The sequence below is a fragment of the Selaginella moellendorffii genome, unplaced genomic scaffold (assembly GCF_000143415.4).
Source record: "Selaginella moellendorffii unplaced genomic scaffold, v1.0 SELMOscaffold_10, whole genome shotgun sequence".
In the NCBI taxonomy this organism is placed as follows: Eukaryota; Viridiplantae; Streptophyta; class Lycopodiopsida; order Selaginellales; family Selaginellaceae; genus Selaginella; species Selaginella moellendorffii.
Genome location: NW_003314271.1, coordinates 1,656,806 through 1,684,357, shown reverse-complemented (window position 1 = coordinate 1,684,357; position 27,552 = coordinate 1,656,806). Strand labels below are relative to the sequence as shown.

Genomic DNA, 27,552 nt, shown 5'->3' with positions numbered 1-27,552 from the left:
GACAAATAGACTTAAAGACGAAATATATCATTTGTTGCAATGGTAGTTTATAGATTGCAATGGCTCTCAAAGTCCCTTGCTTTAATTCAAAGCTATGACTTCAATGTTAGTTTGAGCATTTGGTAGTTATATATGGAATTGCAATTAGTTCATTGAGATTTTGTAGGCAATTGATGCTTATATCATGGCTTTGGTGTTTTAGTCATAGTTATAAGTGACTTTGTTAGTGGTTTTGTGGGAACTTTAGATTCTTATAATAGTTTGTAATTACCCAGGAAAAACTCTAGATGTCCCAGCTAATTTATTTTCATCAATTTTTCATCTTCCAAAGAAAAAGAAGTTTGTATGTATCTCTCTGTATGTGTCTATATATATATATATATATATAACCCTGAATACACTAATTATAATATTATAGCATAGACTATCCATTTGGGATTGAATCTAGTCCATTTATTTTTGTATATAAGCAAGGGTCTAAACCCCAATTAATATACCTATTCCTAATATGTATAAAGTATTATATGAATTTACTTATAGTACCTTTATGTTAATTGTTACATATCTATATATTTAAGAGTTAAAACAACTTAAAGTGAACTATAAAATATTGAATTGAGCAATACTATAGACCAAAGCTGATCTTGTCAACCACTTCAGCTAAGGATTATGTTTGTCACAAACATTTGACATGCTTTGCAATTTATGTGTAACCAAGTAAGATATCCAGGTTTTGGAAAAAGGCTCTCTAGGTGTGCTTCACAGTGCCATCTGGCTCTTCTGAGTAGATCAAGTGACTCTACTGAACAAGGAACAGCCAGCAGAAGTGGTGAAAGCATCTGAAGGGCCCAGAAACCATCCATCTAATCCTCCACAACACGTTGTATCCTTTCTTCGTTCCTGAAAAAAGAGAGGACATATTTCTAGATTAAGCAAAAAAATCTTGATTATCGAGCATACCTCAACGTGCCCAAGCTCGCTGAGCAAGCCTTCTGCTGACACCTTCAGGGTTTCAGAGGCGTGAATATACTATCAGAAAGTCGCAACATTAAAGCCGCCACTTGGATGGGATGAGTACTGCAATTCAGCTGATGACGTCGTTTGCTTCAGCGCTTTACCACGTCTCTTCCGGGGCACCGACAGTAAATCGGCGACAGCGAACATATAGTAGCTACAACACATCAGTTTCTCGGTTAACACATATAAGAGATAGAGAGAGACTTACTCGTTTTCTCTCTGATGCAACAAGATCCGATTTTAGACGCGCAAGATTGGTAGGAATTCGTTCTGGCTTACGACAGCGCTGTAACATAAGCACACCCCTGTGAAACTCATGCCAGCAATGAGAAAACAGACGAGCAAAAGACAGCTTTTGCGCTCAAAGCGTGTCACCTTGACGACAGTCCACTCGCTCTTCCTAGAAGTAATCACCTGGAAGGCGAGCACAAGTTACGAAGAAACGAAAAAGGCAAAAAGAAAACTTTCAAGCTTTACCAGTCAACCGAATAGAATTTAGCCTGGAGTTGTGCATGGCCAGACATCATTAGAGATTAGAATCGGATGTAATAGATATTAGGAGGCACCGGTTTTTCAAAGATTTAGAGAGGACTTATCCCCGATGGTACAAATTCTGGATGAGCATTGCAACTCTTACCAGCAATGCTATGGTGAACTTGCTCTACCATGTTTGCTGGCCGGTTGAGCTTCTTCTCGTATGTTACTGTTACAGGCGACATGGTACAGCTGATCAACAGCGACAATGCTACTGGCTGTTGTTGATTTACTGGCGGTGCCCCTCCGGAAGAGTGACAACGTGGTAAAATGGCACTGTTCGCTTTGGTAGAAATCCATCCTCGTCGTCGTCATCGAATTCTAGAATATAGCTGGAACAAGAAAGCCAACGACGTCTCGGTTAACACGATACAAGAGATAGAGAAAAAAAACTTACTCGTCCGTTTTTTTCTGATGCATAAAAATTCGTTTTTGGCACGCGCAAGACAAGTTTCGATCAGCGCAAAACCAGTGCTAGGAATTCTTTCTGGCTTACTTTTCTATGAGGACCGACGACAGTAGCTTTGTACAGTGCGGTGGTGCCTGGATACACCGCAAGAACTTGAGATCCCGTTGGAAAATCCAGCGCTGTCGCTGGTTTTGGGAATTGGATGATTGCGGAGGGAGATAACTTGTACTTCCTGGAGGGCGATGAGAGAAGATTAGCGATGTTAAAGTCGCGGGTGCTTTACCTCGGTCCACCGGTTCCACCATTTTCTTCTTCGTCCCCAGGCTCTTCGTCTATCACTTCATATCTGGAGAGACAAAGCACTGTGAAAAAAGACGAGCAAAAAGAGTGACTTAACTTGTTTGTTTCGCGATCAAAGCGGGTCACCTTGACGACAATCCACTCGCTCTTCTCTGAATCTTCAGGAGTAATCCGCGCGGCGACCTGGAAGGCAAGCACAAATCACTAAGAAACAAGGAAAATAAAAACTTTCAAGCTCGACCTGGTCTCCAACAGCTTTACCAATTGAATCAGCCGACCGAGAAACGTTCGGATTCAGCCTGGAAGAGTCTGCATCGGCCTTGGCTCTCTTCCGCTTTTGATCGCCAGTCTCTGGCATTCCATCAAGAAAAACATCAGCTTGCAAAAAAGAGAACAGGAGAAAAGAGAGCCAACCAGTTTTACGTCGATGAGCAGCAGCAGCTTGTGAAGGTATCGAGAGAGCGTCCAGATTACTAAGACAAGCATTTGACGCACTAGTTCGGCCGAAAAAAAATTAGCACCATCATCCTCGAAAAGAAAAAAGAAAAAAAACCTTTCTTCGGCGTCCGCAAGTGCTTTAGCTTGACTATACAAATCCCGTAGCTTGCTCCAGAACTTATCTTCGAACTTCTCGGCTTGCTCTGGTTCTGCAAACTAAAGCTAAATCACATCCTTCCTCGAGAAGAAAAAAAGGTCCTAGATAAAATGTAATTTTTTTGCCGAAAGTGGAAAGAAGAAAAAAAATCTACTTACGGGTCTCTGCGAGCTTGGCGTGGATCTTATTGATCTTCTTGATCAGACCATCTTGTTCTCTCCTCAATCGATCCAGCTCCTTGAGCCCTTGCGACGCGGCCTCCACGCTCGCCGCGCTCAATGCATTGCTCGCCATAGCCCACACTCACAACCCACAAATCAAAACAAACCACAGGCACCAGGTCGCCCGTTCGATCCTCTAGACTTCCCAGGTGAAACTCTTCTTGACCCTCTTGCAAATAGGACTTTTTGATTGAAAAAAATTCGTCAGGCTTGGAAAACTGGAAGCCCCATGCTCGCCATCTTTTGGAGCATCCATTTCTTCCCTTGCTGCTTAATCTCGCCCCCCAAATCTTGTACCACTGCCGCCCCCGTGCAGCAGCCAAGCTTGCAGCAATGATCCAGCGAGAGGCCGTTTATCATCCCATATAAGAATCCACTCGCGAACAAGTCGCCAGCGCCGGTTGTGTCCACCACGGACCCGCCTTCCACAGCTTTCGCTCGGACCACCTAAGATAAAAATCGGTTGGTTAGATTGTAGAGCCAAAGTTTAGTTTCTCCTAGCTGTTTTTACCTCGTCTCCACTTCGAGCAATGCAGCCCTTTGATCCCAGCATAACGACTGCGTTGTTGCAGTACTGCGACAGGAACTTTAATGCAGATTCTGGAGTGGACTCTGGCTCTCCGCTGCAAGACAGAACGGGTAAAAACGAGTATATGGCGATGGAAAACAACTACCCCATAAGTTCACGAGCTTCGTCTTCGTTTGCGAGGCAAAGATCTACTTTTCTCGACTGAAGGAGCTTTAAGAGGCGCGGCCGGAAGTTCCTCACTACCTACACAAGCAAACAGAGCTAGTTAGTCGAATTTGAGGCGACAAAGCTTCTTTCCCTATAAAGATTGTTTGTTGTGTTGACAGAACCTCAAAGCTAGCGAGATCCATCGAAACAAGAGCACCTTCCAGTTTGGCGAGATGCGCTGCGCTTTCAACAAGCTCTTCTCCATAGAACCCGTAGCCATTTAGCACAAGCCACTGCAAAGACAAAGAAAAAAGAAAAAAAAAAACACGGAAATTTGCGTATCAAAACACAAGCTTTACAAATATCACCTTGATCCCCTTGAAATCCTCGCGAGTCAATTCGCTTGCCTATGGCAACAAGACACACTTTTAACAACTTGCGAAAACCAAAAAGGGAAAATCAATTTACCTGAAGCCTCACTGCATCAGATAAACAAGGCCGCATTGTGCGATTGCCAAGAGCATCCACAAGGCACACGCACTAAAACAAAGACAAGCAGTAAGAACACCCAGAGAAAGAAAAAGAAGGAATTTTTAGTCACCTGGCCTGTTGGTCCAGACTTTACTCTCAGGCACGAAAGATCCACCTGAAAGCTTCGCATGCTCGTAGCGAACATTTTCCCTTGCTCGTCATTGCCTCTAGCACCGACCATCTTACATCTCACGCCCAGCCCCCCCGCCAAGCCTCGGAGCGTATTCGCTACACTACCTCCAGCTAGCGTGCGAATTGGACTGGAGAAATCACCATTGGGCAGAACATGCTTGTTCACTTGAGCTAGAATGTCTTCTAGCTCCGTGGCCGTGACCTGAGTGAAGCGAGCAAAAGCTTTGAGGATTTCGAGGAGGGAAACTAAATATCTTACCCGAATTGAGCCGCCGCGCTCGCCCGGCACGGATTCCAGCATCGCCCAGTCGACGCGGGCGACGTGATCAACGAGCGCCACGGGCTGGAGGCCGACGACGACGGCATTGCGCTCGCCATCGCCGTCGCAAGAAGCCGCTCCCATTGGCGCCCTAGATCCTAAATCCGACCGTTGGATTAGAGGTTTAATCCGACGGCCAGCATCGCTAGGGCACTTGAGGCGGGAAGTCGATGATTTAAAATCCACGCCATTGGATGAATGGACAGATAGAAGATCGAACTAGGAGGCCGAGCTATTATCGAGGAATTGTGGAATGCTCTTTGCGTCTAATAGTAAGAATTTCCTTTGTCTCGTTTCTGGGATTCAGGGTTCGAAAGATAAGTGTCGATTATGAGTTTACCGTTTCTAACCTTGAGCTCCTTGCTTACCACAGAATCCAGTGAGGGGAAACTCTAGTTTTGGAGGTGGTAAAAGAGCAGCCAATCGAAGGTTTTTCCAGTGCATAACATGATTTAGATTGTAGTCTTTTTCATATTACGAAATGGTTTCTCGTTCTCAGGAACTGATCGCTTTCAAGAAAGTCAATAGAAACAGAAACGAGCTAAAAACTAGATCTACAAGCTCCGAGCTGGGAGCCAACATCACTTGAAAAACGTCAGGAACATCGGCAGTTCCTTTGAGCATATCCAGGTTTTCATGGAAGGTCAAAGCACTGGCTCAATGTGAATGCACCAAATCCAATTGGATGACAAAAACCGCCCAGGAATTTGAAATCTGGAGTTTGCCTGGAGGTGATGAGCTCGTCAGAAGTTCGGTTCTTCACAAGTTGGATGAATTAGTTTTACTAAATACTTTATTTCTGGAAACTAAGCCAAGATAAATAAAAGAATTAGAGTCATGGACCTCAGAAGCTGAGGACCAGGCCAGCCCTGTTCCACAAACTGCCGAAGAAATATAGCTAAAGTATAATTTAGACAAATCTGGATTCTGTGTGCAAAGCTGCTCGCAAAGTGGATGATGGAAATTTCACTGTGGATTCCCAGGAATATTCCTTACATAAAAAAGAGAAGAGACAAGAATAAAAGAAGTGTCGAGAAAGATTGCCATGGAGCGTGTGAATGAGTGGGGAGCATTGTGCATCCATGGGTGTATCTTGTCCATTGCGGGTTTTTTATTGGTGCATTGCCTGGGAATCTGTCCTGGGCAACACAACCATGAGAGTTTATCATAATGGTACACCCATGGATGCATAACACACTTGCCTCTCAGTTTAAGGCAGTATCCTTCTTAGTGGCACTTTGACTTTTTATTCACCACTAATCCCTAATTGTTCCCCTTTTTATTGTCACTCCTCTTATGACTTGAACGAAGAAATATTCTTAGGATTCAATACAAATTCAATAGGTTGCTGAGCCTTGATCTTGGACTAGTGCCAACTTTCAATGCTAGGGTGGATAGCAATCTCTCATCCAGATTTATGGAAGAGATCCCTAGTCAATTGCAAGGAACAAGATGATAAGAATGTTTTTTATCTTAGGAAAGAAGAACAAGTTTGTCCAGCACTACCAACAAAGTTTATTCCTACTTGGAAAGGGTGAGCCGAACATTAGCCCAATGAGCACATTTTGAGTTCATGCCATGAACAGCCTTAACATGCATGTGGCAAGCCCATTAAGTAGTATATGTAATGTTGGTTAAATTGAAAATTGCCATCTAATATTTGTTGAATTTATACCTAGGTTTAGGGTTTTTGTGGCAATTGCTTGTATGCAGATTTCTGTGGTGGATTACAGCAGCTCTCCACTTGGATTTGTTGGAGTTGCCTAGTGATTATGAAATCCACCATTCTCCTAGATCATCAGCCATGAAGTGGATCTCACAGCAAGAGTGACTAGGCAATAGCTCACATATTAAGGTGATCCAACCACCCACATGGCACTCATGTTCTCGAGAATACATATTGCCTATTACAGCGAGTTAAACTCATTAAAACCTTATAATTATTAAAGTTGCTTTTCTTTTTATACTTTCCCTCTTTTTAGCTGGTTCCACACTAAGCTAAATGAGGAACACAAAGTGTTGTACATAGTGTGAAATTTTCATATATATATTCATCTATAGCCCCTTACTATCAACAATGTAAAGAATATATTAGAAAATAAAAACAAACTTGATACTTTTTTCTAGACCAAATCATTTTACCTTGATAATGATCATGTTAGATACCATCATAGTTAGAAGGCTAATAGTGGAAATTGGCTAGTAGATGCATTCAAACTAGAATTTATCATAATTTAGAAAATTTACAAGCACAAAGTTCATTTTTATCTATCCAGATTTGAAATCACTACCACCTATTTTCCCAAGTGAGCATGAGTATGATTGAGAATTACCATTGGACCTATTAAAGATCCCAATTATAATATTGCTATGCATTGAAAATTAAAATGAAAAAGATAACTTACCTTGATTGTGATATAATGCATCTACCTATTTATAACCCATAATCTATACTTCAAATAAGTCTTTAGGCTTATGTGCAATTAGTCAGTTTTTCTCCTAACTAACCATAGGATAAAAGAAAAAAGAATAAGCAAATGGCACAATAGAAATTTGAGAGAGAGAGAGTACACATTATAATAACTAAAGATTTATTTATTGCCTAATGTTGTTAATGTTTTTCCTTAGAAAATTGATCTCTTTGTATGAGTAAAATCAATGAGTTCCCTTGACAAACTCAAGAAAAAATATAAAAAACCATAATGCCATACAATATGAAAGTCACATAAGCAATTCTAAAAATCTAGATAAAGAGACAATGTATGCACCAAAACTTGGGTAATTAGGATGTAAATAAGGAAGATCCATTAATTTAAATACAGTGTTATAGTGTTAATTCCTAGGATGCCAAAAATTTAGAGGTAAATATCTTTTTATGTTGCTTCTCTCTAGATTCCTTAAGCATTGCTTTTCTTTCTTGCCTTAAAAGTCATCATAAATTTTTTTATGAAGAATATGTATAACTAATTCTTATTCATGGACACATGCAAAAAAATAAAATAAAAGACTAAAGTGATTTTTACTTAAAAACTTAAAAAAGTAACATAAACACTTTACGCATTAACACTCAATGCCTATTGTTTATTTCTTCCATCCTCTTAGTGCAAACCAAGAACCTTTACTTCACACTCAATTAAAAGTTAACACTTAGTTAAATCCATCAAAATTGAATATTATTATCATGGATGTCACTTAGCTTGTTATATATATAGTGGTCTTTCCCTTATTTAAAATTTAAAATTGTAAATTTCACCAAGAAATAATTAAAAGGCCAATGACTAAACTTACACTTTATCAATTATAATATAAGGGTGATTAATGTTTTATCAACTTATGCACCAACAATAATGTAGATCACCATGCTCTATCAAGCAATAAAAATTATAATAATATACTTCCTTTATTTAGATTTATTCTCTTCTCTTACATTTTCATATACATCATATCTATACAATTAAAACACTCCAAGCCAATCCAATAATATAATCACATCATTTTATTTTCGTCTAAATCCAAAGATATTTATGAAACCACACCCTTTCAAGGCATCAAATAAAGAAAACCCCTTAAAGTGTTTCTAATGTTACTATAGTTAGCATTGTTAACCACAAACATATTTAAGTTGCATTTGCTCTTCCTTAATTTGAGAGTGAATGAAAGCTACTATTTTTAGGCACTTAGTCTTTCTTACATCCACTAAATTAACATATGTTATAAGTCTAGTCATAAAGAATTAAAAATCCCTAAATATCTATTGAGATATCACCAAGTGACTAAAAACTTAATGTTATTTATCTACTTTCCAAGATGAGCTCAAGATCATGGACATCCAAATCACATTGTTATGGAAAGCTATTTTGTCAAAAAGTCCTCTCACATCTTCTATACTCCCATATTTAAAAGTAACTGATTTTCTTAATTTTGAAGTGGAGCATTAGTCCTCTTTCTAGTGATTTCTCTTTAAGAAAAGTTTTGCTCTCTTTACTATTGCTATTAAATTTTTTTTTCTCGTTTGTTACAACCACAAAAATAACCACAAATGTTATACATTTAGTAAATATCCCCCTCACAACTCTTGCATTTATGAAAGGAGTTTTATTGTTCTCTCTCCTCCCTAGTGCATAAAACTAAGCTATAACATAGTTATAAACAATAAAAAAGAATGACTTGAGAGACGATACATAGAGGTTCAAATATAAAGAGAAAGTGCTTATGAATAAAAGTGCATATCTTTTTTAATCGATTAAGGGTCTTAGGATGCTTAGGGTTAATCATCTTTGGGTTTGAATAGTATTGGGTTGGGTGACCTCTTGGGAAGTTCAAACTCGTGAGCTTACATTTGGTATCAGAAGAGTCTTGAGTTTGACTTTGTTGGTTGACTAAGGGAATCACACCATATGTTAAGATTGATATTTATTCATACTCAAGAGATTACAAATACATCCTCTCAAACATTTCTCGAATACATGTCCACTTAGCATAAATGACTTTATTTCACAATTAACCTTTCCAACCCTCTTTCTAGAGCTTATAACTTCATTTTAGTTTCTTACAACTTTTTTATCTCACCAAGATTCCTAGCCACTAAAAGCAAAAATAACCTCTGCAATTTTATATATTGCAACTTAGAGCTATCATAGCTTATAAATTTCAAAGCCACTATATCATGAATATGATTTTGGGTATCGAAAGATATTTGTCGGCCAATCCCTACGGACACTCTCTATTTACTGCCACCATGGCAGGATGCTAGTTTCCTTTATGGTCTCCACCTAAGTTAGTTGAAAAACTGGTCAACACATATGCACTTAGACCGAAAGGGCACTAAGGAAGGAAATCTTAAGTTGTCATTAAGTCAAACATATTTAACACAGTGATGAGAAACTCATATTGTTGGCTTACACTTGTTAGTGTTGGGAACCCCTGCAATATTGAGATTAATCCCTCAATACTCGTTAAATGATAGCTTATTGTGTCTGCTAAACACCCTCGCTATCATGTCTTTTATGTTAGTCTCGTTTCGGCCCCAAATAGATTTGCTCATTTGGCATATTTACGGAATATAGAGATTGTACTGAATATAATGGTGTTTATCCCGTGTCCAAATTTAAATTTTCTCATTGAACACAACTTTAGGAGTTTCTCTCCTTTATTCTTTACACATGAATAACATTTGCCTCGATACTTACCATTTTCTAAGAAGAAAGTGCTATAACATTAGCCACAATAGGGTATTTAAGTAGCTCTCTTGTCCAACTCACTTAATATATCTCAAAAATCAAGCTTTTACTTTGATTTATTGCATTACTTTTTAGCAATGCTCTTTGCAATCTTATTGAAAGTTTCATATGCCATATAAAACCTTGATACCCCTTGTCAAAACTTTATTTAAATTGGTCAAATTAGCAACCACTCATGTTACTCAATTTAGCAATTGTTAAACTCTATAAATGAAAGATAGCCACATATTATTCGTGAGAGCATTTAACATGATGACTGCCCCTCATTTCTACCACAATAGAAACCAATTCTCATTCATGGACATATGTACCAAAAATAAGAAAAACCAAAGTGATTTTCACCCAAAAGCTTAAGAAAGTAACACAAACACTCCACACTTAGCATTTATCCTCTACCTCATGCTCACTTGCCAAGTTAGCACTAAATTAGGGTTCATCCAAATTACACACTATTATTAGTCTTTTGTTTAAATATATAAAAATTTGGTTTCAAATTATATAAATTTAACACTTTTATCATTAGTTAGGGTATGGTTTGCTCAAACACTTACTATGGCTAGTTCTTTGGCTATGGCACCATGGCACTACTTATGTTATGATAGCATAACCATTTAATAGATTACTTTAATGTAGCTAAGTGCTCATGGTGCTATGGCATGGCTCGATCATGGTATTAGCTAGTGCGAGGGGCAATATGGCAAGGGTTATACCAATCCTCTAGCTATGGGGCTAGAATGGTTGTGTTGTGGTATTGTAACATTTAGAGATATGCCATAGTTAATTATAGCTAAGCTTTTTTTTATTGTGATGTTTGTTTTATATATGCTTTTTTTTTTTCTATAAACTCTTTTACTCAATAGAAGAGTGGTGTGGAACTCACGTTACATAATAGCTAGGGTGTTAAAGCCACTTGCATGGCACTATTATAGCCCGAGACAAAAGTAAGTTGTCTTGTTTCCTTTTACAAATATGATAGATTACTAGCTTTTTATCATCTAACCCCCCCTATTATGTTAAAGTTGTTTTAATATATCTATAATCTCAATGAAAATGTTGAGAGGCTATTGTAAATTGTACAAGATGGGAGATATTTTTTCAAAGCTTTTGACATATTTGTATTGGGTATAAATGTGTTTTAGTGGGGCAAAAAGACTAGCAAATAGAAAAAACAAGAACAAAAAAGGACTAATAAATTCTTGTTTGTCTTAAATCATTGATATGGAAGTATTTGTTAGAAAGTATGCAATAGTTATGATTACTTTGTGCATTAAATTTATTTATCAAGGCATTTAATATGAGCTTAAAAATAAGATGTATTTTAATCTCAACATACACACCATTCATAAGCTTCTTCTAGTTATGGTTTTTTTTTCCATTTCTTATTCAAGATTGAGGTGGAAATTCCACAAGGTTTTCATAAACACCTAGACTGATTATATTGCTTTTTAGTTTAAAAACTAATAGAACATTCTTGTGAGCCTCATTTTTATTTTCCTTCTATAAAAATTCTCATCATGGTAGTTGTTCTTTTATATGGGGTTATTAAAAGGATATATAGTGAAAACTTTAAGTGGATTGAAGATTATTTATTTAATTATTAATTAAAATTCATATGTAAAGTGAGCTAGAATTTAAATGTGTAAGTAACCAAAGAGAACAATTCAAAAGATTATTTATAAAGGTTCAAATATAAAGAGAAAGGGCCTATGAATAATAGTGCACCCTATTTTTCAATAAAAAAAAAGGTTTTGGGATACTTATGGTTAAATGTCCTTGGATTTAAGTAATATTATACCTCTCAAAAAGTTCAAATTCAAAAGTTTATATTTAGTATCAGAGCAGTTTTAAATCTAACTTTATTGGTTGGCTAAGCAAATCATAGCATATACTAAAATTGACATTTAATAGGTATAATTTGTTTGAGGGGTAAGGTATCAAAAGAGCGAGGCTCTCAGAAGAGCTATGGCCTTTAATTTCTATTTATAAAGATATAAACTTGCAATGAAGTGTGTTGAATTATAAACAACTTAAAAGATAATCCATAAAGACTTAAATATAGGGAAAGAACTTATGAATAAAACTCCACTTTATTTTCCAATCATTTAATGGCTTATGATACTTACGGTTAAGTGTTCTTGGGTTTAAATAATACTGGACAGAGTAACTTTCTAAAAAAGTTTAAATTCAAAAGTTTACATTACACTTTCAAATTTTAAAATGTTTGGATTATGAATAAGTTACATAAGCATTTTCATTTCATTTTGTTTTCTAGTTAACTTTTTTATTTTGCTACTTAATATTAAAATAAATCAACTAAAAGTGTCTCTTAGTGTTTATAGAATTCTTTTAAGAATCATTTTTATTAGTTGTTATACATTGATGTAAAATAAACTTACTAGGAATTTTTGTAAATATATAAAAAAGATTATCACACAAAGCTCAAAAGATCTATAACAATGGCATTATTTGTAGTTATCATCGAGAGTGATTACTTATTAAGTAACACCTTAGTCATAAATTATAAATACTTCAAAATATTTCATGAGTTTTTATTATTTATTGTTTTTCTTAAATCAAAACCAAATCTCTTAATAACCAAGTTTTGCTAGGGGAGAGAGGGAATTTTAAAGTAGTGTATTTGGTTTAGAAAATTTTAGAGATGGAAAGGAGAATGAAAAATTTGTATACATTTTATTATGTAGTAGATTGTCAACTTTATAATTTTATTTGTATTATTGATTAGAATTTAAATAAATTTTATTCATTTTTTTGGATATCCTCTTAACTCTTTTATTTTATCTACTCTTATTCATGTTTACTTGTTATTTTTTATAGAAACATGATTTTTTCAAAAACTTTAGTTATGTTTTATCTAGCAAAAGTAAAAATATTGTGCTAATTAATTTTGATTGAATTAATAAAAGTTGAAATTTTTAAATTTCTTAAATTTAGTCATCCATAACATTATTATTTCTTTTTTTTGCTTCTCTTCTTCAACTTAAAAATCTTACTCAAGTTGGAAAGAAATATCCCTTTCCATTTCTTCTAACTGCTCCTCCTATAAATCTAATAAAAGATCTATCATTTCCTTATTGTCTATATTTTGGAAAATTTAACCCATTTTCTTGTCGCTTATTTTAATTTTTGTCAATCCCTCTTTAATAAGAGTTGTTCCTCATTCACTCCCTTCTCCTCTCTTTTGAGCACTCCTATGATTTTAAACATCTTTATGTCATCAATTTTGAGATCTTTCAAGTCCTTTACTTAAATCACTGAGCGTGGACTTTATTTAAGCTCACGAGCTGAAGAGTTGAGTTCACGAGTTGAGCTCAATTTTCAATTGTAATTTAGTACAAATATTATAAACTTTAAAATTTTAAAGTTATGGCGAACTTAATAATTTCATAACTCTTTATATATTATATAGATAAAAATGTTCTAAAGGACACTTCTTATTCTAATAATTTAAATATTTACTACATGCAATAATAGAGACTTTTGTTAGAACATAAAATAAAATGTTTGCAAAAAGAGTATTCTTGTCACTTCTTTAAATTTGTGCTTTCTAGCTAGTAAATGTCAGGTTCGTCAGAATTTTAAAATTATTAAATTTGAATTAAGATTCTATATAAGGTCATATAACCATTTAAAAGGAAAAAAAAACAACTATGATGGTACGTATGCTCTCACAATACATTGCAATATCACACACTCGAAAGGCTACCATGAAATATTTTTTGAGATGGTAAAGACAAAAATTGAAACTGACAAATACTATTGGTAGTATTGCGAAAAGAACCCTCGCAAGTATATGAAATGAAAAGTGAAATAATAAAATATTTTTATTATTTATATAAGGTATAATTAGTTTATATTATTGATAGAGAATAAACATTGATAGTGCTGGAAAATCTAATTAGCTCCAAAAGTTTTCTGCAACTCGGCAATAGTAAGGCTTGTTTGGTGTATATGAATATTCACTTTAGGATCTTGGTGCAAGATGTTGATGAAGATGTAATGCATATGCTTGCAAGGAGCATATGCCTTTCTATGTTCCTCGCACTTCGTAAAGTTTGGACATGTGCAAGAAGGAAAGTCTTGAATGGCAATTTTGTACTCTTCACCTTCTGTTTTGACTGTGTACTCCTTTGCAAGCGCAATGATGTACTTCGTGGAGTGAATCTCACACTTAAGTGTTTGAGCCAAGTTTATTTTACCTTGCTTTTGCTTGGAGACGGTACCAATAAATTTAACTGCCTTACCTTTTCTCACTGGCCTCCTATGCATCTCTATAGGAACAGTCTTGGTTTTATCACTTATGTCTCCAACTCTCCTTTCAAGATTGAAACCAAAATTCTCAAGGTTTTCAATCTCATCTAAGGTGAGCGCAACCCCATTAGCAACTGGCCATTCTTTAGGTATAGCATCAGGTTTAGTCACTATAGTGTGTCTTCAAGCTACTTTGTATGGTTGACATCAGTGTTGTAGCAATATAACCAACACCATCTTGAAAATCCTGCTTGCTTTTGTTCCCCATAGAAACATGGGGCTGGAACAGAAGCAAACTTGTCACCACGGATCCAAGCCCAACACTTGCCCCTCAGAAGCATCCCCACACACCTTACATTTGATTTTTCTGGCACTCGATAGATTGCCCATTGCTTCGGCTCCATGCTACGATAAGCAATTTCAACTTGCTGTGATGCACTTTCTTCATCAGCCACTTGAGGTGGCTCGGTTCGGGGGCGATGTCTTGGAGTAGAATGATACTCAACATCAGGCCTGTGAAAGCTTTTTGCTCCAAGATCCGTGCCAACATCTTCACCAGCAAAGGAAAAGCGACGCTTTGAGCGGACGGTCTTCATATCACCAATAGAAGCCTAAGGAGTGTACTCCATAGATGTGCCACGGACCACTTCCTCCACTGTAGTTGCCATTGTTTGTGCTGGTGGAGTCACTTTCTTCTTCATCCGATCGTGTAACATCTCAACCAAAGGTCCTATTCCCATGTATCTTCCTTCCTCAAATGCCAAGGCTTTTAAAGACTGCTCTACAGCGTATATCAAATCTAATAGACATGCTTCATATAAACTCATCTTCCCTTTCCCTGCCTCAAAGGAATGCTAGCTCCAATGTTTACTCTTTGAGAGATTCATAGTTGGGGTGTATGCAAGATCCTCAAGTGGTTGATCCTTATAAAAAGATGATATCAAAAAGCAATAAAAAGAGTAGAAAAAAGAATAATCAACCTAAAAAGAGTGATGTCCCCATTGGAACATTCTGACTTCCCACCACCCCAACCACAACTCAAGTTGTGGTAAACAACTTACGTTAGTATGGCCATCTTCATGCCACCACATTCGGATCTCATTTGTTTTTGCCTCATGCTCTTCTTCAGAAGGTGCAACCTGCCATTGTTTGCACAACTCCTTAAATGCTAATTGGAAATCTAGCTTGATAAGGTGGCAGTGTTGGTTTAGGCTTTGAGCCCAATGGAACTCACAAGTCCTCTCACGACCTTCTAAGGGTTGACCATTCCCAAAGACTGCTCAGACACCATTCCAATTAGCCCCAGCCCCATTTGCCATGAAACCGCAAAAGTTGGCAGGCTTACCAGTTCGCTTCAATACAATGTCGGAGAGGGACTTCCAAAATATTTCTTGAGCCATCTGGTTTTGTACTTTAAACTTTGCTGTTGCAATTGTCAAATTACAACGTAGTCTGTGAAAAGGGTAATGCTTAAAACCATTTTAAGATAATGAGAAAAAAAACTACCTCGGGTCATACACATGAGCTCCCATAGTTGTCCAACCTGCCACCCGCTCCATATGGTCAAAATGTACCCATACATTATGCATTAGCAAGGTCATTCGACCCAGGATATCCATTCGGGAAACAAGATCCACACCAAAGGTGGGGCCCATGGTAGACATTTTGAAAAAGAAGGGGTGCTCTGCTCACTAACAACTTGATCTGGAAATAAACTCCCATGGAAAAACTCGTAGGGACAAGTCTATTTTAGTTCAAGGATTGAGTCAATTTTTTATTAGAATTTCCCCTCTCGAGATTCACACATCCAAGACTTTATCCTAAATAAAACAAAATGTAAGAGAGATATTATTGAAAAGTATGTAATAATATTTTCATACCTTCTAAGGCTAGTTGCAGGTTGCATATGTTGTAGTAACTCCCGCAAGCTAGTCTTATCCAATTGAGTATTCTTGTAGTCCGGATCAAGTAAAGTGCCTATCATAAAATCCTTGAGCACTGTCTTTTGAACATGCTTCAGAGTTGCAGATGAGTTTCTCACAGTCTCTATCTGCACTGCATCTTTGAAATGGTTGACTAAACTCTTTTGTATCCCTTCTTGCATTGGATGTGTGTGTGCCAATATGTACTATAACTCTACCAGCCTCTCCATCCTGTGGAAGAAAATAGTACATCTTGGCCCTGTAGATGGCACGACACAATGGAGCATTCTTGCAAAACCAACACTTGAATCCAACACCAATGGTGTCATAGATGGGAGGATTGGTTGTAGATCCTTCAAAAAATGTGGAGTTTTTACCGTGCTCTCGATTGCATGCTTTATTCACACAATCCAAATACCCACCATAATGAACCATGGACACTATGCCTTCGAAATGCTGGAAATGTGTGGTCTTGATCTTGCACCAGTTGTGGACGTCCTGCTTCATTTCCATCCCCTTTCGTTTTGAGCTGACAAAAGGTGGTAGTTCAAAAAAGATATTGCCATTGTATGTAGATGGGAGCTCGCTAACGGGCCTATGCAAAAAGGAACGCATGTCGATAGAGAGGCGGGAAAACTGGAAAGCATTGCAAATAACTTTGAATATCGGTGAAGTTGGAGTTTGGAAATTCTTGGCTTGCACTTGACTAAAATCTCCACTAGAACTAGAAGAGGAAGAAATGATGACGACCGACTCTTGCTTCACATTCACTTTGGCAGGATCGCAGCCTTGCACTTTGATTGGAGATCCAAAAACTCGAATCTCCTTCAACTTAGAATGTTGCAAATCCCAATGTTGTCCACGTTCACCTACATCCGAAAGAAGAAACTCCGATCGTTCAACTACACCAATGTTGTTGCGAATCACAATGTCACGAATGTAACTTCGGGTATCGAAAGTTACTTGTCAGCCAGTCCTTATGGACACTCTTTCCTTACTGCCACGATGGCAGGAGGTCGGTATTGCTAGACCTTTTATCAGCCCCTCTTGTTCAAGTGTTAGTAAACTGGGCTTTGCATCTGTACTTGGCCGAATGAGCATAAGGACGGAATTCTTAAGTGTCTATTTAGCCAAGCATACTTGGCTTGGCTTTTTAGTTTTCTTTTGCTCTATCTTGCACTGGCTTGACAAGAACCCTTGTATATTGAGATTAGTCCCTCAATATCGCTACATGATAGTTTACTGTGTCTGCTAAACACCCTCACTATCATGCCCTTTGTGTTAGTCTCAATTTGGTCCTAAATGCTAATTATGGAAAGTGTCTAGATTTGCTCATTTGGCATATTTACGGAATGTAGAGATAAACCTGAACACAATGGTGTTCGTCCCGTGTCCAAATTTGCATTCTAGCACCATTCCATATTTAGTAAGTTTCAAGCTTATCCCAGAGACTAACTCTTGATACTAAAGGAGGCTTGGGGTGAAAGCCCAAAGCATGTATGGGGGGTTCCAAATGTATAGTAGGGATAGTGGGTAGGTCGGACATGGCCTACCAACTTGAGGCATAGTCTAGCTCCTGCTTATGTGCCTGTCTTTGTTCTACGTCTGGCTTGGGTCTAAGCCCAAGTTCCATTTCATGCTAGCTGATAGAGTACCTATGTCCTCACATTAGGCCACTGGTATGCCGAAATAGCACTAGACTCCATTTGGCTCCGTTTTGTATGCTGGTCCTGGCATTGGGATGCTGGTTGCTCTAGGACTATTCCAAGTTGCTCCGGGCTCCTGTCCCTTCACTCCTTAGGCTATATGCCTAGAAGTTGCTCCATGGTTCGGTTCTATCACTCCTTAGTTTCGAGCTTGGGAGTTTGGCTCCGTTCTTTCGTTCAATGGCCCAAGGCCCTAAAACTCGGGTTCCACACCACTGTCCTTGGGGCACGTGGCATGTGACACATGGCATCTGTCACGTGGCACAAAGAGGGTTTAGGTTCCGCTTCATGGTTATCCTATGGCAAATCACCATAGGATAAAGGGTCAAAACCACATGCGCTACACACAACCTCCAATGAAATAGAACCGAGAGAAAGATCAAAACGTCGGCAAAGAAAACTTTTTGAAATAAGACTTTGGGAGAAAGAAAGCAGTGGGTGATCTTGGTAATGCAAAAGGAAACTCTCCATTTTGTTGCCTTTAGGTTTTGGAACTTTGAACTTTTATAAAGAAATGTCACCTCAAACATGTGCTATGCCATTATGTGAAAAGAAAGGGCAATTTTATTCTAGGATCTAACATTGAATAATGTTGTTATAATAAATTCTATATAAAGTATATAGGACTATGTTGTACAATATTAAAAGTCTGTATATATTGAATTCAAAAACATGCTCAAATTTATTATATGGACTAACTTTTGGTAGAACGGAAAGAAATATCACTTCAAGCATGTGCCATAATATGAAAGATAGGAATAATTTTATTCTAGGATCTACCATCAACCAACTGTTGCCAAAAAAATTAAATATTGTACATATTTTCAATATTTCATTAAAGCCAGAAATCATCACATTCTTCTGAACTCATTTAAATATATTCCATCTTTGTACTACCATCTATCACCTATAGTAAATTATCTATATACATTGCTTTGGAAATAACACCTTACGATTTAATAATCTTATATTTTCTGACAAGATGCTATTACCTGCAAGAAACACATAATTCTCATTTATAATTTCATACTGTGATCAATTCAACACATGCGTCTATGACATTATTTCCACATTATGGCATAGTCATATTAGAGCACACCTCCATTATTAAATTACAACTCAAAAGGATTTTGTCACATGATCAAATCTAGGATGGAATAGAAATTGTACATTGCTAGCAAATATTTGCAGAATGTAATGAAGATTTACTGCATCCATGATGAACGGCTGTGATAAAAGTTAGGTTAGGGTTAGGGCAGCCACCGGTATTAGGGTTTTACAGAAACTAGAGTAGGAGGTTGGGAGTGACTGCAGGATCCATCAACGTCGAACAGAATGTTGCCAAGAGTAAGTTTTTTACTCCTCCACTCCCTCTCCTCCACTCCCTCTCCTCCACTCCCACGCCATACCCAATGCTGCCGTGCCCACGCTGTGCCCAGCGCCGCTGCACCCACGCCACGCCCAGTGCTGCAGCGCCCACGCCGCCATGCCCACGCCACACCAAGCCCAGCCCCGCCACTGCCTAGGGCTGCCGCTACGCAGCACCGATGCTGCAGTGCCCAGCGCCGCTGCTGCCCCGCACCATCATTGCCGTGACCAGTGCCACCGTTGCCGTGCCCAGTGCTGCCGCCCCTGTGCCCAATGCTGCCGCCACCGTGCCCAGCGCCGCCACTACCAAGTGCCTGGGCCAGGCATTTGGCTGGGCACTCTGCCCGGGCAGGCCATCGGTACGCCAGTGAATCGGCGCCCGTGCCAAGTGTTCGGGCCAGGCACTCGGCACAGGGCTGGCAAAGGTGCTTGGGGGCGGGCCAGCCAAGGCACTTGGGGTTGGGCCAAATGCCCGTGCCAAATGCCTGTGCTAGGCATTTGGTGCGAGCTGGCAAATGCAATTGGGGGCAGGCACTCGGCGCAGGGTCGGCAAAGGCGCTTGGGGGTGGGCCGGCCAAGGCACTTGGGGGCGGGCTGGCCAACGCACTTGGGGGCGGGCCGGTTTGCCAGCGAACAGGCCCTCCCCAAAGCGCCAAGTCCAAGTGCCCAGGCAAGGCACTTGGCGCGGGCTGGCCAACGCACTTGGGGGCAGGCTGGTTCACCAGCGAACCGGCCCTCCCCCATCTGCCAAGTCCAAGTGCCCGAGCCGGGCACTTGGCACGGGCCAGCCAAGGGGATTGGGGGTGGGCCAGTTTGCACCGCTGAGTCTACGCCCCAAAGTCCCCGCTTCTTATGCATTTTTAATTTATAATGAGTTTTTTTTATTTTCAAAAACGGAAGCAACTACAAAAAGAGAAGGATGTTGGATCAAAGAGAAGACATGAGGAAGATGAGATTCAGGATGACAATCAAATTGACATTCAAATAGAGATTTTCACAACGACAACTATGCCGTCTTCACAACCAGATATCTCCAGTCCACATGCACCCCCATTTTTGCCACCACCACCATTACCACTGCCACCACCTTCACAACCATTACCACCGCCACCACCTTCACCACCATTGCCATCTCTACCTTCATCACCACCATTACCACCACTATCATCACCACCATTACCACCACCGCCATTATCACCATTATTACCACCACCACTGCCACCATCATCACCACCAGCAGCGTCACTACCATTGCATCCACAACCACAAATGCCACTACTTTTAACATATTCACAAAATATGGCAAAAACTAACTACATTACGGAGCAGTGCCCAAGTGCGCTTGACGAGGGTGTTGGGCCCGAGCCAGGGGCTAGATTTGATAATGGTGCTACTGGAGGTGTAGTTGAAGCTGAAAAAGAAGTGGAGCTACCTGAACACATTGTCGACAAATGCTTCCAAGAGACAGTTTTGAGAACTAAAGAGAAGGCCATTCACACAACTCTGGAGTCTCTCAAGTGGGAAGGCCCAAGAGACATGATCCGAGAAATCCTACCATGTCGATTCACTTAGACAAGCATCGTTCAGTCTACTTCACTGCACTTTGTCAACATGGACATCTATAGTCTGTACAAACAGAATGGCCTTGGGACAAACATAGGTATGTCCTTGTTTCAGTCTTCAAGCCAGGAATGACAAATACCCTCTTGGTGTCACCGGAAATCGAGAGGGTTTGGGATGACATTTGGAAAATGAAGTCCTGCAAATTTGACAACATGCTTATGAGCCATCTTGAGACTCAATAATTTGTGGGGAAAATGTTCTACATTATCGACGGGAATCATCGCTGGTGTGCCTGGATGAAGTGTATCAATAAATGCTTCCAAGATGATCCTGTCTATCATATCAATGTTCCGATTGGACATGTACACGCAAGAGGATCTCTAGATGTGGCAAGGCTTGTGATAGCTTGCCACAAAATTAATGCGTAAGTACCTCAATCACTTTTAAGAATTTGTGTTTTACAGATTGGGACAGTTTGCAGTGTAGAAATAAAGCCTAGTACATGATATCGAGCAGATCCGGTTTCTTGCCAATCTCAACGAGGATGCAGTCCGCAGCCACTATAGTGATGATTTAGCATCACTTATTCGGCATCAATGAGGTCGTCAAGATGCCAATAGATGGTACAAGAATCCAATGGCTTTTATGACAGCTATGTGGAGTAAGGTATGTTCTTCCAAGTATACTTCTTATCATAGAATGTTTGTGTTGTCTTCAGCCATTGGTGAAGGTTAAGCAAGATGTATATGCACAATCGCATCGAGCTAAAAATGATCAAGAACTCTTGAAGCATTTAGCTGCAATTGACAAGAAAATCAACAACACAAAGAAGACAAAAGTAAAGAAATTACTTAGTGTGGCTGACCCTCGACGCCTAAAGGAGTGGTTTGATATTATAATAGAGATTGCTTGTCATAAAAGTAAGTATTGTTTGTGTTTACATAAAGGTTACTAACAAAAGTTATTTCTTAGTGGGCAAGACTCCAAATGAGATTATTTACAACATCTCAAAGTCAGCTTATATATGAGGAACAAATACATATTCTAAACGACCTCAATAGCAAACTCAGGGAAGGAGAAAAAGGTTTGGACAATATGATGGAGACTGTGATGAGGAGGACTGTCTACATTTCACAAACTATATATGAAGGGGAGATGTTTCTAGCACCTTTCATAGGGGATGATCCTGAGCAACTTCCATTCAAGGACTTCATCACCACTGAGCTTACAAAACTCGGAGAGGACTAGCTGCAAAAGAAGGCCACATGCACGACTCCATTTGATAAACAACTTAGCCACTTGTCTCTTATAGTAGGTTGTAATTACTAAGACTCACAATTATCATTCAATATAGTGTCATGTCATAATAAAATATCATTCCCAAGATTGAAGTATAGTATATTAATCAGAGAATTCTTATTGCTGGGAAGTTTAATTCTTCTTGTATGTTGCAATGGTTAGGAAGAAGTTTACTTTTGGTCTCAAAGGCCTCTCATATGAGTCTCCACCTCCATCTCCAATCTCAACAAATAATCCACCTTCACTTCTACACACTCCTTTTCATTTTGAGGGTTATTGTGAGGTTCTTCCATTTGCAACCTCGAGTGCAACTGAACAAGAACTCCTTCCTTATGATGTTGTTAAAAGAGTTGAATTGCCTTCAATGCTTCAAAAGCGATGTCAATATTTTCTTCAAGATCTTGCTCCAAATATGGCAGGGAAGCTTAATGTAGATACATATTATCTTCAATGTCCTATATACAACTTTTATTTAAACAAGACAGATGGTTCCATGGGTTTGGTAAATTTTATTGAGCATTGTCGCAAATGCCCAAGAGCGGGTTTGGAAGGTGTGCACGTGTGGATGTATAAGAAAATCAAGAAAGAATTAAAAACATACAATTTTTATTCATGGTGGAGAACAATATTCCATTGGTGAACATTGCATCAGTAAGTGCTGAATATAGGATATTTAGGCCACTCTTTAATGTAATGTGAAAGTCATGCATAGTTTTTTCAAAAGTTTAATTCATTATGAGTAAAGTGGAGAATCTTATATTTTTGAGAATGATATTATTCTAGCATGTATAAAGATATTATTATATACACAAGTGGTTCTAACACTGTTATAATTATGAAGTTCCATTTTTGAGACTGACAATTTAAACTTTCAAGAACCCCTGGATCTTTTCTTAGTATAAATACCGACAAGGGATGCTTTCAATATTGAAATTTCAATTTGTTTAGAGTGTAGAAATGGCTAGGGAAAATGCTATTGCTACTCACACTTAGCCCCCATGCATTTCATATAAGTCTTCACCTTGGTCTCCAACTTCTACCAACATTCCACCCTTCCCTTCACACAACAATGGTTGTGAGGCTTTTTCTTTTGTAACCCCAAGTGTGACTGAACAAGAGATCCCTCTTCCAAATATTGTTCTAGATGTTGCTACTAAAAATGGATTGCCTCATATGCTTCAAGAGCGATGCCAAATGTTTCTTCAAGATCTTGCTCCCAATATGGCTGAAACTTTTGAAAGAATGAACACATATTATCTTCAGTGTTCCATCTGCTACTTTTATTTAGATAAAACGAAAGGCTATATGGGTCTAGAAACTTTTCTAGAACACTGTCACAACTGCCCAAGAATTAGTGTGGAAGGTGTGCATAAATGGATATATAAAAAAATCAAGAAAGAGTTAAGAACACACAATCATTATCATTTCATGGTGAGGAACAATATTCCATTAGTAAATCCTACATCCACAAGTGCTGAATATGGTATTTTTAGGCCATCCTACTGAAAATTCCAACCACTAATAATTCTTACACTATGATATTATCCATCCGCCCCCCCCCCCCCTCTCTCGCCTTTTATTAACAAAATTGTATTACCTATAGATAAGAAACTGATAATACTAGTAATTATAAAATTTGACAGACTGACACTATAACTTTGTCATCTCTGACATTGACACTGTCTCTGTCACTGACACTATCACTATCGCTATCTGCTGCACTAACACTATTAGTGTCACAATCATTATCACATTGACATGTGACACATCTTTCTCATTGCAAGTGGATGCATTCAATTGTCTTTTAATGTATCATTAATAAATAGATTTTTCATACCACTCCTCAATTTACACATTGCATGTGATGTGCCATGCATACCTAGGAAGACTTCTAGAAAACTAAATATATATTATTTATAAGTTTTTAAAAAATCATAAATTACCTCCTAGAAGCAACTGATAGAGAAGGATAAAAACCTCTAAGATGGCATTTGAAGAACTCATATTCTTTAATCGCAAACACCGATCTACCAGAGTCACGTGCTGCTTCAACCATCAAACCACTACCTGCTGTGCAATCGATGACAACACCCCTAGTTGGGCAATAAAGCTTAAGTAGGACATGCATCGCCGATGGAGATCGGAACCGATACCCAGACAATGTGTTGCAAATGTCGTCGTCTATGAGATTTGGTATGATGTCAGTAAAGCTATCATACCCTGGTAAAACCCTTGTAGCATGCGTGCTATCACGAAAACCGTCATTTTCTCTTTTGCAGAACACATGGTAGGTCCACATCATAACCTAAATAATAAAACTTTAGAGACAACCAAAACAGAAGATGATTTCTTACCTTCTCTGGCATGCCTAGGACGACCCCAACACTATTCATGATGCACCCGAAAGAGAACCTCTTGAAGTTGACTCGACTTGCATACCTCATAAGGCAGGACATCCAATAGGGGTCATTCGGGAGAATGAAGGCAACTTGACCAGTTGTGTGAAGGAAAATTGTTGCCAAAAGGAATGCATCTTTCAAGTGGTCTTTAGTCAGGTTGTTCCAGCTTGGGACATCACCATTAGCGTCTAGAAGACCATCTGGCATGTCAAAGAGCATGAAGTTTGTGCTCTTAAGTGGTTGCCTATGGATCTTCTAACAAAAGCGCTCCCACTTTTGCCGGATAGCCATATTCTCAGCATCCTCCTCAAAAGATGCCTTCAATGAACTATAGGAGCCAATAAAGATCCCAACTTCACCACGGAATGCCATTGGAGAAAACAGGACGAATCTAGGGGGAGAAGACAAAGATAAGATGTGAGCTTAAGAAAAATTTACATACCGTCATATGGCATATGGTAGATGTAAGCTCCTCCAGGTCCTCTTCTCAAGCATCAAGACGAGTTGGAATGAAGTTACTCTTGACAGTTTTTGCTGCAACCATTTTGAGGAACTAAGAAAAGGAGAGAATTAAAAGAAATATACCTCGAGAAGTTCCTCGGTTACGGAGACGTCTTGGACGATCATCATCACTATTGACTAATTCCTCCAGATGTGGATTTGCACGCTTTTGTCGAGGTAGAACTTCTTTGACTTTCTGGTTCTCTTGCTAGACTTTGTCTAGAGGAATTTCTTGCAAGTTGTTCTCACCGCCATCTTCACTCTCCTCGCTATTGGCACTAACAGTGTCGACATTCTCATGGCCATCATCTTTGTCATCCAGCACATCCTCATTGTTGCCTCTTGCAGCCTCTCGGTGGGTTGGTGTATAATCTAGCATCTCCAATTCCCAAGGACAAGTTCGCTTTATTGTTGTTGGAAACTTCATTGTTGTCAAGTACATGCCTCCATCTCTCACACCGTGCCTCAGGAGTTGTGTGCATACCGGTGTTTCGAGAGGAACGCCTCTATATTGGAGATACCTATAATAGAATATAAACACCAACCTTACTTCATGTGTCGAGCGGCTTTTAGGTAACATACAATTTCTCAACTAAGGGTTTTAGAAGCTAGAAACTAGCATATAATTAATATGTAGCCTTATTTTATATAATTGGCCTGCCATATATAATAATGGTGAATACACACAGGCACTGAGTATGCCTTTTTGCAAGATTACCTTTCAATCCCAAAATCATAAATAGATTTAATTCTTTGATTTGTCCACATCATATATCTTTGCAAAGGCAAAACATATCGAAAGGAATAAGATATATATAAAAAACTTACTTTTTTTATAATATTTTAGTGGATTACAAAAGCCATTGAAAAGTTTATAAAGTGGATTTATTAGTGCTTTCCGCTGTGCTGTCCATTTCTTCGTTTCTTTTGCTCTAGATTATTGTTTCGGAAGTAATAGGAGCATTTTTATCAATAGTGACAGTGGTCTCTACATTCCCGGATAGGTAATAATGACCAGGCGTGTAATATAGAAATTGTGGTAGTGAAATAAAATTAACATTCTCACATTTTTGTATGCTAGAACTACTTACAGATTTTTTGTCTTCCTTACTTCCCATCTCTATAAACCTTAAAGAATGAATGAATGAATCAGTGTTTCAAATTATTTATATATTTCTGGTTAATTGTTGAAATGTACAATAGAAATTTTAGGTTCATTCGAACTTCAATATTCCCATTTTATTTAGGACCAATAAAGCCCAAAAATTTTTATGGGTTTAAACAAACTTCTAATTCTAAAAATTGTATAAACTGCATTAGAAAGATTCAAAAAATAGAAATCTCTTTGAACCATTGATACTTAAATTTATAAATTTCAAGTTCACCAAAGAATAACATTTTTCTGACTTAATATTTCCTTATAAGACTTATAGTTGACTATGTTGACTAGCATTAACTTGAGCTGAATTGAGCTCAACTCGTGAGCTCACTCAACTTTGAACCATCCCCAAATCATTGACTACTTTGATTTTGGTCAACAACTCTCACTTAATTATTGTTGACTGGCAAACCCTTTCTAGTCTCATCTTGAATTAAAGTGCATTTAAGCTTCTTATTCTAATGAGCCATGTCGAGTTCTTGAGTGTTGCTTAATCATACCCACTTCATATAGATGGGTCCACCATAGGTGAAATTTTTATTGCACTAACTGCAAAAATACCTTATTGACCAATCTTATCATTGTTGAAGTAGTTAAACTTGCCCCACCCACCATAATTGCACTTTGTACAAGTTAGGTATTGTTCTTTTAGATGTGTCTTCAAGTCGAAACTAAAGGCCACTCTACTAAGAGGATGAGGACTCAAACAATAGGTAGTTTTGGAAAAGATGGAGCTCCTTATACACCTTGCTACACTTCTTTGGCATTTCTACTTGATAAGTGAAAATATAAAATATTTCACTATTTTAGAAGTTAAAGGGAGGAAATGGGGTTGAGTGGGTTTAAAGTTAACTTTGGGTAAAGGGAGTTTAAATTATTAAATATATTTAATATCACAAAGGTTTCACTATGGAGTTGTGAGAACATTATCACACTGCATGTTAGAAAGAAACATTCCAAATTTTGAATGCTCCATTAGAAATAAACTTGAAAAGGACCTCAAAGCCAAACTAAACTTTAAAGAGTGAGTTACAAGAGAACTGTGTAATAAAATGAGCAAGAACTAGACAGCTCTCACACCTTTTAATCTTGGAAGCCAAAGAGAGGGGGAGCATCAAAGTGCAAGTGAGCAGTCATTTAGAATGTAACAATTAGGCCTTTGAAAATGATAGAACTTTAAGCCTCACAAACATTTTACAATTCAAAATGTTCTCCATGAGTTGAGATTAATGATTAACTCTATATTAATGAGTCTGCTGAGACAATCAATAGGATGATCTTGAGACTCCATTCATGCTTTGTGCCTCTATTCTTTGCTTTCATTATTGAAAAGGTGATGGTGTGCACCATTTGCTAATGTGATTTGCTCTCCTTCTTGCCACGTCTCACCTG

The 27,552-nt window shown here is 38.3% G+C and overlaps 2 protein-coding genes across 3 annotated transcripts; both read right to left on the bottom strand.

The window, feature by feature from the left end:
- Positions 1–1,543: 1,543 nt before the first annotated feature.
- On the bottom strand, positions 1,544–3,200 carry LOC9631369 (SAGA-associated factor 29 homolog A). 2 transcript variants are annotated; one of them, XM_002968148.2, is made up of 9 exons: positions 3,014–3,200; positions 2,814–2,907; positions 2,675–2,754; positions 2,502–2,611; positions 2,358–2,443; positions 2,244–2,306; positions 2,048–2,192; positions 1,949–1,962; positions 1,544–1,883 (listed from the first exon to the last, which is right to left on the bottom strand). In XM_002968148.2, exons 1-9 carry the CDS (start codon positions 3,147–3,149, stop codon positions 1,781–1,783), a joined length of 831 nt encoding a protein of 276 aa, XP_002968194.1. In that variant the 5' UTR covers positions 3,150–3,200; the 3' UTR covers positions 1,544–1,780. The 2 variants fall into 2 exon arrangements, with proteins under 2 accessions (XP_002968194.1, XP_024529160.1); XM_024673392.1 differs by having other exon boundaries at positions 2,244–2,443.
- Positions 3,201–3,246: 46 nt separating this feature from the next.
- On the bottom strand, positions 3,247–4,848 carry LOC9650294 (uncharacterized sugar kinase slr0537). The gene is made up of 8 exons (XM_002968147.2): positions 4,675–4,848; positions 4,354–4,617; positions 4,221–4,292; positions 4,121–4,159; positions 3,935–4,045; positions 3,751–3,848; positions 3,588–3,699; positions 3,247–3,523 (listed from the first exon to the last, which is right to left on the bottom strand). The coding sequence occupies exons 1-8, from the start codon at positions 4,816–4,818 to the stop codon at positions 3,281–3,283; spliced, it is 1,083 nt and encodes a 360-aa protein (XP_002968193.1). The 5' UTR covers positions 4,819–4,848; the 3' UTR covers positions 3,247–3,280.
- Between the last annotated feature and the right edge of the window lie 22,704 nt (positions 4,849–27,552).